The sequence below is a fragment of the Serinus canaria genome, chromosome 15, assembly GCF_022539315.1.
Source record: "Serinus canaria isolate serCan28SL12 chromosome 15, serCan2020, whole genome shotgun sequence".
Taxonomy (NCBI): domain Eukaryota; kingdom Metazoa; phylum Chordata; class Aves; order Passeriformes; family Fringillidae; genus Serinus; species Serinus canaria.
Window position 1 is genome coordinate 7,153,554 of NC_066329.1, and position 10,947 is coordinate 7,164,500.

The window sequence follows — 10,947 nt, forward strand, 5'->3', positions numbered from 1 at the left end:
CTTCAGAGCACATAAAAAACTATGGCCTTTGTTTCCTTTTCTGATGTGGCCACGTTCTCCTGCACAGGCAATAAAAAAGAGAAAATTGCTTCATTTCATTGTCTAAATGGTGGGAAGGAGCCTCTCTGCTTTAATTAAGGTTAAGTGCCTTATTTTGAAGACCTATGACCAGAAATTCAGAATTACTGAATATTCATAGTGCAGAGTAGAGTGGATAAGAGTGTGCTGGTCCCCAGCATGTTGAAATGAAGCTCAAAATATTTCTGTCTCAGCACACAAGACCAGACATCCCCTAACTCAAGAGCTATTTGTAGAAAATGTGAAGTGCAGTGCATTTTCCAAGGGCAGTATTATCAGAAAACAATCTGATTTACCTTGACTGAGACTTGAGTCTCAGCTTGGGTCTCATTCAGTGTTCATGTATTAACTTACTTTTTACTGTCAATATTATTTAGCAACTCCTCCTTGGTTCTAAGGTGCTAATCCATATGTTGAACGGGAGTCAGGAGATTTTCTTGTAATGAACCTGGGCTGACAGTCAGAGGGAAGACCTTCAGCTCTGTCCTTCCCATGCACTCACTGAGAGACAAAACCTGTACTTACGTGTCACTGGCTTCTGTTTCTCACATTCACCTCTGTTTTAGATCACCTTGCAGGAGGGACACAGTCAAGGGGCTCTGATAGAAGAGGATGGCAGGAGCCTTGATTACCAGTCTGAACCCAGCTTGGACATCCCCAGCTACCGGAAGAGCTCCCTCCACAAGACCTATCAGTCTTCCCCACTCCAGATAGATTCCTTTGCCATCAATTCACGATCCCTGAGCCTGAAATCTGCTGGCAGGAGGGGGACAGACAAAGTGCCCCTTCATCCAATAAAGTCCGAAGGAGCGGCTTCCACACCTTACAAAAGCATCTTTTCTCCCAATTCCCTGTCAAACAGAAATGGGAGTCTTTCGTATGACAGTTTGCTGAACCCCATGTCTCCCTCGGGGAGGAAATGCATTGCCCATTCTGCAGTCAGCTCTGTTGGGTACCACTCCCCATATTTGTCAGCCAAAATGTGCCACCTCCGGGGCAGCGAGCTGCAGCGCCAGCCCCCGCAGAGCTTCAGCCCGGTGCTGGGCAGCCCGGCCCCGCATCAGCGAGACCCCTCCCCAGTGCGCTATGATAACCTTTCCAAGACAATTATGGCATCCATCCAGGAAAGGAAAGAGATGGAAGAGAGGGAGAAGCTCCTCCACTCGCACCCTGACTCGGTGTTTGCAGACTCAGGTGTCTATGACACGCCCAGCTCCTACAGCCTTCAGCAAGTGAGCACGCTCTCGGAAGACCCGCGCAGCATGGCCATGAGATACGGATCCAGGGACAATCTGATGGCTGCCACCAGCTTTAGCACAAGGAACCCTATACTGCAGTCCTCAGTGTCTTCACTCTCAAGTGCAATGACAAGAGCCCCAAGGACTTCCACAACCTCTCTGCAAGCTGATTTAGCCAATAATAATGTGCAGTCCCATCAAGCACTACAGGGCAGGGTGAGCAATGGCTCCTACAAATCCCCAGGCCACCAGGTCCCATCGTCCCCCACAGGGATGCCTAGGTCACCCTCTTACGGAGGCCCGAAGGCTGTGCCGTTTGTAAACACTGTGGAAATTACAGAGGTGCAGTCAGTGGGAGCACAGAGGTAAGTACTGCTTGAGGGGCTGAGAGCACTGGGAATCTGCTTGTGAGCAAGGGCTGGAGCTGGAGCTGCGCTGGAGGCACACCCTGATGAGGGGTTTGCTGTGAGCCATGATGGTGGGAGGTTTGTGGGTGCTCTTCAGTCCTGTCACACCCCCACAGCAACCTCATCATGACAAAATGTTTGCACTTCTGCTGTACCTTGAACTGCAGGTGGTCAGTTTTTGCTGTAAATTCATAGTGATAAGGTCATAGTCATGGCTGAACTGGGGAATTATTTCCAAGGTGTGAGGCAGATTATTCCTTCCATTATGCACAAAAGGGTGTAACTGTTCTGCTTTGTAGCCTGAAGGGAGGCTGATCCAGACATCGTGTGGATACAGAGGCAGAGCTGGGATCCCACTTGTGCAAAATACTCTGCACTGAGGGAAACAGGCTGAGATCCTGGTGCTTGGCATTGACAGCTCTGTATTTAGCAGTGTTGAGTGTCCATAGTACAGAACTGCTGCTAAAAGCACAGAGCTTCATGACATTACCTTAAGGCCTTGCTGCTTCCTTTCTTTCTGTGAGAAAGCAAGGAGAGAAAGGATTTGCTGTGCTGAAAGCCTCAGTAACTGCCACCTGAGCAAGATGCTCAGCTGCAGCTGCTGCATGTGCTTTTGTTTTCCTTCTGGAAGCCATGGAGCTTGCAAAGCCTGAAGAGATCATGATCCTGCTGAGGATGCAGTATTTCAGCTTAGTTGGGACCTTGAGGGCGGCTCTTCAGAAATATCTAAGTTTCCTTTATATCTGGTACTTACTGTGCTGTGCTAGCCTCTGGTTTAGATCCCAGGTTTCTCTCTCCTGTTATCCAACAGTTTGGGAAAACATACTGAAATGTGGAAGAGCTGTTATTGTAGATCTCCTGAAGTAAAGTGCAAACAAGTTGTTTCAGAGATGAGCAACAAAGTTTTGTTTACCTGGATATTTAACTGGGAAATGTTTTTTCTGATAATTTGTTTCTGCTTTTAAAACACAGTTTGGCTTAAGGTCAGTGGTGAGCAGTGGTAACAGTTGAACTCTCCTGTGTCCTACAAATGCCTATGCAATTAGTTTGGAACAACAAAGCATTTAAGCAAGTAATTAAATTAACAAATATTACTCAGGCGTGGTCCACTAACCTAATGGCCAAATTAGTTCTCTCATTTCTGTGGCTTTTCATCAAATGCACTGGCTTCAACCAGCTTGCTCCCGGGCTTGAATATTTTGCAATGCTGGGAACTCAGGGTGACAGGGGTGACTGTTTATTCTGAATGAAGCCATTCTGTATCATACTTTGTCACTAATATTGCATCTTTTGATATTTCTTTTGATGCAGGGATGACATGCAGTTGAAGACACCTCACAGTAAAATAAATGGACAGCCAAAAGGAATAGCCAGGTTGGGTTCAACATCAAGTTCCCAGGGGACACCAGTCAGCCCTGCTAGACACTCTAATGTTAAGAAGGTGTCTGGAGTTGGTGGAACAACCTATGAAATTTCAGTGTAAAATAAAATGAATTAAAAACAAAGAGCCATCCACTCAGCCAGCCATGAAGCTAGGAGCACTGTGAAGACTCAAACAACAACAAAGAAGGAGCAGCAGCAGTCGGCCACTCTCCTTTCCTTGTTTTGGGTTTGTTCTGTTTTCATCTTTCTCTTTTGGCCAAAAACCAGCTGCAGCCTTATTCTTGAGGGAATAATAAAATTGTACAGTCTATCAGACTCTTCCTGAACCGACAGGCGGGAACTGGCTACGACCTAAGACCACACGGAGCGGAATTCCTTCCTGCAAGAGAGCGCTAAAGCCATTGTGCGCGTGTCTGTCCAGCCACTCTGTTGTGTACCAGTTGTGCTGTGAAACAGTTCAGTCAGTCCAGGATCAGTCAGTTCTCCCATGCCCCTTCCCAGCTCTCCTGGCCAGCGATGTGTCTGGCAGGAGCCAGAGGACCAACTGCTGTTTTCCTGCTGACATGGAAAGTAGGGTTCCTGCGCTGGGCAGGAGCTTCTCCTCGTCCCCCGGGCGCTGCAGCTCAGGTTCCTCCTCCTGGGAAGGAACAAGGCAAGGCCACTTGGGCTGCAGACACCATGTCTTCTTTAAAAGCCTCCCTGGTCCCAGATGGGGGCAGGAGAAAGGATAGCAACAGCTTCTCCCTGTCTGCCATTGGCCTCCCTGTGTGTGAAGTTGTGTGTGTGCGTGCGTGTGTTTGTCTCCATGGAAAAGGACCGCAACACCGGCGAGGATCTGCCACTCTGACCTCCTGCTCCCTCTGGGTTTGAAAGGCTTCTCTGGCCCAGCAACAAAACCAAGCAGATAAGAAAGGAAATGTTCAGATGGAAACATATTCTAAACAGCCATCTGCTGCTTTCCCTGCACCCTCCTTACCTGTTGGATTTAGGCAATAACAGAGTTTACTGCCTTGCCCTGGTGCCGTCAGTGTAATCCCGCAGCAAGGTTATCATAAGCTGTCGAATTTGCAGTGTGTGTAACTGAGCCAAGCGTGCATCTAAAGGATATAAATTTTCTGTCTGCCTAATTACTAGCACATTCCCTCTGGTCTTCAATACTGCTAGACAAAGGATTTTCAATTTGGGTTTTTCCCCCCTGGGGAACAACTTTTTAAAATAATATCAATCAAATCTATTTAACATTCTGAGGTTTCTTTTTCCTGTCTCCAGAAAACTACATTTACTTTGTTGGATTTAAAGACAACTTTACCGTAAAAAACAAGAAAGGGGTGCATTACTTTTGTCAAAAGTACGAGGACTCTGGCAAAGCTAATTTTGGGACAAATGGATTTTTATTTCTCTATTCCTTATCTCCTTTTCTTTACCTTTCAGTTACCACCTCAGAAGTCAAAAGTACTGAGATCTGGACCAATGCTAACTTGCCAGATCACGTGTGCAATTAAGAATATCCTGAGCAACTGTTGCCAAAGTCACTGAAAATTATTATTTATCACTAAGCCAGTCAGCATACAGGACCTCGACTTCCCACCTGGTTCTCATGGTGAATAGTTTTGATTAGAGATCTAAATATCTAAATCCATTTTAGATTTTTCAGGATATTCGTTTCAAGGGGTTAAATCCTTTTTAGTCCTTGACTATAATGGAAAGCTCTCCAGGTATTTGGTAGCAATTCAGAATGTGTTCCTAATATCTTATTTGTTTTCATGTATGTTGAGATTAATTATTCCAGAAGGCAAATATTGACCTTAATTTTGCCTGGTTACAATTTATATTTTGATTTGATGAATCTTGACATCTGCTGCAATACATGGTTATTATGTCCCTTGTATATCACATTATTTTTTGGAGACAAAGGTTGAAGAGAACATAAGAAAGTTAATCATCTCTTTGTGTAATGCTCTATGTTGCCTGAAGGAAGAAACGTGGAAAGCAATGCATCTGCAATAGGCTAAAGTTCTGAGAGAGTGAAGTAGAAATCAGTGTGCATTTTATTGCCTTGGTAATATTTTAAATGCCTGGTGTAGGGATATTGCAGAGCAGAGAAGCAATAGTCTTTCTGTGCAGATTTGCTCACTGGCATGTAGAACATTGTCTTAGTTGGAGGCACCATGGTACCAGAAGAATGCTGGCAAACTGGATCAGGTATAGATGGAGCAATATATATTAAATAACTGGATGGGCTGGCTAATGAGAAGATTTAAAGGGCTAAAACATGCCACTGGCTAAGCAATGAAGTGGAAATTGAGTATCATAATTTTACAAATATGTTACTTAAAAGTTGTAAAACCAAAGGTTAATCCAAGGGTTGTCACTGGTAACCAATGCTCTACATTTAGAATGGGGCAGAAAAGATGGAGAGGAAGGGGCAGTGAATAGTCTTCCAAGCAGAATTTTGGACAAACTGTTTAGGACAGTCAAACTATATTTGGACAAGTCATTAAAAAATTTCTGTGAGAGGTGAGTCTGTAGGGACAAGGGGTAGACCAGATGGCCTTACAGATTTCTTCCATCTTTAACTGTTATTAATCTGCAGTCTACCCTGATGTTAACTCCTCAGGAAGATGCAGTACTTCTTTAAGGACTGGAATTCACTCTGGTGCATAGAGTATCACAAAATTACTTGTTTTTAAAGTATCATGTATGCCATATGTAAGCCCTAAAAAAGAGGGGGTAGGAAACACAGGGGATTAGGGAGTGACACAAGGGCACATTTTATCATGTATCTTTGAATACGTACATGAAATTCATGCAAGCAAGGCTGAAAATTTGCACCAATGTAATATTTGAGATTTGCATCCCAGTGATGCTCCACTTTGATCGTTCTTTCTCTTGCATTTATAAATGAAAAAGCTACTGAGGAACTTGAAGGGCCAACGAGCCTTTGAAGTTAACTACATTAGTTCATGAGAGAATTTCTCAGTAAGACTAAACACAGTATTGTGTGTATAAAGCACTAATATCCAGGGTTATTTTGACATAGTTCACAAGGGGTAAGGGAGAAAAAAAGGATGCACTGTGTCAGTACAGGTTCAACAGGAAGGATTATGTATTTTGTGAGTAGTTTTGCCCACAGTTGAGAGACATTCAACTTTTTCATAGGTTTACAATGGTACCAAAGTATTTTTTTTTTTTCCTTTTGAGGTTTGCATTTAATTCAGTGCACATAGCCTGGAGTAAATGATTCAGATTTTCTGAAAGAATAATCTAAACAGAACTGTTAACAGGAGATTACATGCAGCAAATCCAGCCTCATTTCCATCCAAGGCACTGAACCTGCAGCTATTTACTCATAAATGTAAGTGTCTGTTCCATAGTTCCTCTTGTGGGACTGGGGACCTGTTTATTAAATCTAATTTTTGAGCAGAATCCAGCCCATATTAAAGCATAGTTCTTTAAGCAGTTTACAGATCAGCAGTAAGGTTCTTCTGTCAAGATACCCTGTTTTTACAGACACTGCAGGCCAAATCTTCAGCTTGTATAAATTAGTGTGGCTCCATGAAAGCTCATTTAATTAATGCTAATTTATAGTTGGTGGGGATCAGCCATGAAAATCCAGCACGAGTTAACACGTCCTGTAAAGTAGCTTCTTTATTTTTGTCATGCTTATTTCATGTTTCAAAAGTCTTAAATATTTTCAACATGTTTTTATTTGTAGCTGTGGATTGTATTACTTATTTAAAAAAGAGCAATAGTTTTTTTTAGTTTACGCATCAGTTTTCATTGCATATTGCATTTTATTATCCGTTTGTTCCCTGTTCATATGCTCCCAGTTAGCCTCCAGGTTTTCATTGTAGTACTTTTCTGCCTTGAAAAGTTGGATCTCTATATCTTTAGTTGTATAATATATTGAGTATTATGGAATTAAATGTACCTTACTACATGGGTGGGAGAGAGAGAAAATATTTTTACTTGAAGCCTTAATATTTTCTTTTTTTACTACTTTGTTTGTTGACCTCATAGGAAAGTCTGAATAGCAAAAGACTTTGAAACTCCGGGCCAAATACTGCACTGACAGACAACCAGCATTTGGCCCCCCTGTCAAAACTGGATGCAGACATAACCTGAAGTGAACAAGGGAAAAAGCCTCAGGGTGGCATATTTTCCTGAAGATCATTAATACAGTTTCTAAACATGTCTGTAAACAAGTACATTAAAGAAGTCTTCAAGTCTTGAATTTTTAAGGAAGGTGATAGCAGGAACTGCCCTAATATCTTGCATCTGCTTTTTTGATTTTTTTTTTGTTTGTTTGTTTTTGTTTTTGGTTTTTGTTTTTAATTAAGCAAAACAAATGTATTTACTCAGTTTGGTTCAGCCAGCTCGGGGGGTTGCACAGAGCTCTGTGTTGGTAGCCATGTGCAGCACAGGAGCTGTGGGGTGTTGCTGTTCTCATTCTAACCAAGCGTGATGTTGTGTCAACTCGGCCCACGAGGATCCCTCCTGGGCCTTACAGTGGACGTTCCTCAGATGATGCCTACTCTCCTACAAGCCTAATATGGAAATTGCAATGTGGTTTTCTTTGGACTATATCTGTGGTCCAGACTAGAGATATATAGAGAGATATATATATAGTCAATATTTTTTTGTGTGTGTGGGAAAGATGGGGTCAAGCTTTTCTGTCTCTGACAGTCTGGAAAGTTAATGTCGAACCGTTTTTATGGTCTGTATTTCACCTGTTCTGCCACCTTGAATTGTTGGAATGTATCCGTGCAGGCTTTGTGGAGCTCTGTCTGTAACCTTTTTTGTGGCTCTCGTAATACATATATATTTTTTAAACCTTTGAGTCACTTCAGTATTTTCAAGTGTCTGTTTCCACCTCAGCTGCATTCGTTTGCTGAGATGGTTCACGGTGCGCTGCCATTTCTCACTTGCATTTGTGCAAACTTGAACTGGAAGAGCAGAACTGGAAAGGCCAGTTCCAGTGCAAAGGAAAAACTGACAAAATATTAAAAGAAGTGACTGCACGTTAAATCTCATTTTCAAGATGCCTCTGGTAGAGTAGGAGATATGGTGAGTGTTTAAAAGAGTGTCTCCCAGTTGTGACCAATGAATCATGTTTGGGAGGTCACTGCAAGTGATCCATGAAACAACACTAAATGAAGTTTTCTGTATTGTTTATTTAAGTTGTGGGGTTCATAGGGATCCTGTGGTGCAGCACAGTTTTGAATCACTGCCACAGAGTAACTGGAAAAAATTTTATATTGGTATTTGTTGAATACATTCTGTCCAGGTCATGTGGGTTTAAAAATCCCAAACATGCGCAATTCTTAATCTGTCTTCATCTGTCTATCTGTTTGTAGTCTTTGGAAATATGTCCATTTGATCTGTCAGACTGTCTTACAACACATGCAGCTGCCAAGCCCTGCAGCTGCTGCAGGATTTCTGATGCCATCATTTGCATATACAGGCTAATTGCATTAAGCAACGATCCATTCGAGCATGTTCATTATAAATTCCAGTCATATTTGTGTGCTGTTGTGTCTTCACATGGCAGAGATTACCTTTTATATAAAATGGCCCAAACTGTAATCACCAGGCTCCATGGATGGTGGCTACATCAAGCAGGATTATATAGGGCCATGATCTGTTTCAATACATTTTATTTAAAGATATCTTGGCTTACAGCAATCTCGGCTTTCCTCTCTCTAAGTAAGGAGTAAATGATCCAAGTTTGGATTTCATTTTTTCATTGTTGTTATTTTTCATTGTGCAGGACAAGTTTAGGTTCACATTTTGGAACATAATAAGAAGAGACAAAGGAAACTATTTATACAGGTGAATATGTCTTTTAAAAAGAGAGAATCAGTTTTACAATAAATAGATTAGAATTACTGTCAAAATTGGTTTTGTTCATCTTGTCACAATAGCTTGAAATTTAACATAAGGCTTATTTCAGAGCTGATATCTCTAACCCTGAAACATTTTTTAAATGTTGAAAAACATTTCAAATTATGTGAAGAAATATGATCTACTTTTACAGATTGAAACAGTCTTGGAGAAGTGATGGTACATTTTACAGTGCCTTATATATATATATGTGTATATAATTATATGTATATATATAATGCCTATATGTATATAATGTATATGTAATTGTGTACACAGAGTCAAGTAAAACTAGTTACAGGTGATATATTTTAAATGGAACTGATCTATCTTGATAGAAAAAAATTGGTTGTAGCAGCACCATAATACAAAACTAAAATTACTTTTAAAAAATGTAAGCAAATAAAGTAGACTGGAAACAGTGTTTCTGCCAGTGGTTATGTTCCAGGTTATGGAAGACTGGTAGACAGACACACCATTTTAAGGGATATTCAGAGAGGAGAGAGGCAGTGCTGGAAGCTTGGAGAAAGTAGAGAATATATAAGAGTAACTTGCCTTAGAAGTTGTGTTGCCATCCTGTTCACCTTTTACCCATCCATCCTTGTGTGGATTTTTCAGACACTAATTTATAAAGCACTGACATAGCCTGTCCATTTGATGTTGGATGTAGAATACCCCTGGCCTGGGAAGGACAGTGAGCACTGTGGGCAATGCTGAGGTTTAATAACATTTCTAGTCTGTGTTAAGATATTCTGTCAGTCTGCTCCTCCTTAATGGAAGTAATTTCTGCCTTTGTGGGCCTGGTCCAGTTTGATCAGACTGCATGGCAGAAGTGCACAACATGGCTTAGGCAGCAGATTCTGCCAGACCAGGAGCTTTCTTAGGGGTTTAGTTGCATTGTAGAAAAAAAGGCAGAACCACAGGTAAGGTATCCCCTTTCTGAAATAAAATTCTTTAATGAACATTAGTAATTCAAAAACCTTTCTTTCAGCAGACTTGGTGAAGTATCAGCCATAAAGGCTGTGTGCTCCCTTCTGAGGTTTATTTCACACCTTTTAACTTCCAGCCTCCACATGAGGCTTGGACTATCCATCTATCTCTTCAATATGGGGTAAGAGCAGGGTTTTCAAGGATTTATTTGAGCATTGTCTGTGTGTGTGTGAAACCCTGCCACTGAGTTCAGTGGTAACTCAAAGAAATAATGGGAAGAATATGTGTGGTTAGCCAGAGAAATGGCAATGCCTGGAACTCTCTAAGGGAAAAGTTGCCTTCCATACAAGTGAAGAACTGTCTTTTAGTTAGCACTGTTGTTTTGGAACTAAAGCATGCTCGTGGGTTTGGCTTCAATAAACCTTACCATTGCACACAGTCAGCCATGAGGACTCAAAGTAGTGCTTTCAGCACCAAAATCACAAGATTTGAGACCCCAAATGAACACCTAAAATGAGAATTCCTGATTTCAGAATAACAATAACATATCGAGCTCATGAGTGCCATGCCTAGCTCACACTGAAATCTTACTTCCCCTGAAATCAGTGGTAGTTTTTCCTTTAAGATTAATGGTGCCTCATTATACTTTACATGCCATTAGGAGTGGCACCCACAGGAATTTGCTCTCTGCTGTAGTTCATTGACATTAGGACTTCTTCAAGCCTCTGACTTGGAGCAAATCAAATACTTGCCATCTTTTTTTTTTCTCACAACAGCACAAAGGGAAAAATGGAATTTCATAAACACATCCCATTCTGGGATCAACTCTATTTTTAATGGAACTTCTGTCCCTACTCCACAGAACAGAGACAGTCTTCATGGAGGGATTTTTGAATGGCAGGCAGCAAGGAGGAATTTGGGATTAGTGGTGGAGCAGCAGTGTGGGCTCTTCTGCCTTCTGGCTTATCCTTTCCTGCAGTGTGCAGGGGAGTGGCTCCTGGGCAGTGGTTTCCTCCTGCATTCACTGT

General features: G+C 41.7%; 1 protein-coding gene across 2 annotated transcripts in view; it reads left to right on the top strand.

Annotated features, from left to right (window-relative positions):
• Positions 1-5,844, top strand: part of ZDHHC8 (zinc finger DHHC-type palmitoyltransferase 8) — a 108,445-nt gene extending 102,601 nt beyond the window's left edge. For both annotated transcript variants that reach the window (XM_009092361.4, XM_030232531.2), the window contains 2 exons: positions 645-1,681; positions 3,035-5,844. In XM_009092361.4, coding sequence (XP_009090609.2) covers positions 645-1,681; positions 3,035-3,206 — 1,209 coding nt within the window. In that variant the 3' untranslated portion in view covers positions 3,207-5,844. The remainder of the gene's footprint in view (positions 1-644; positions 1,682-3,034) is intronic.
• The last annotated feature ends 5,103 nt before the right edge of the window (positions 5,845-10,947 follow it).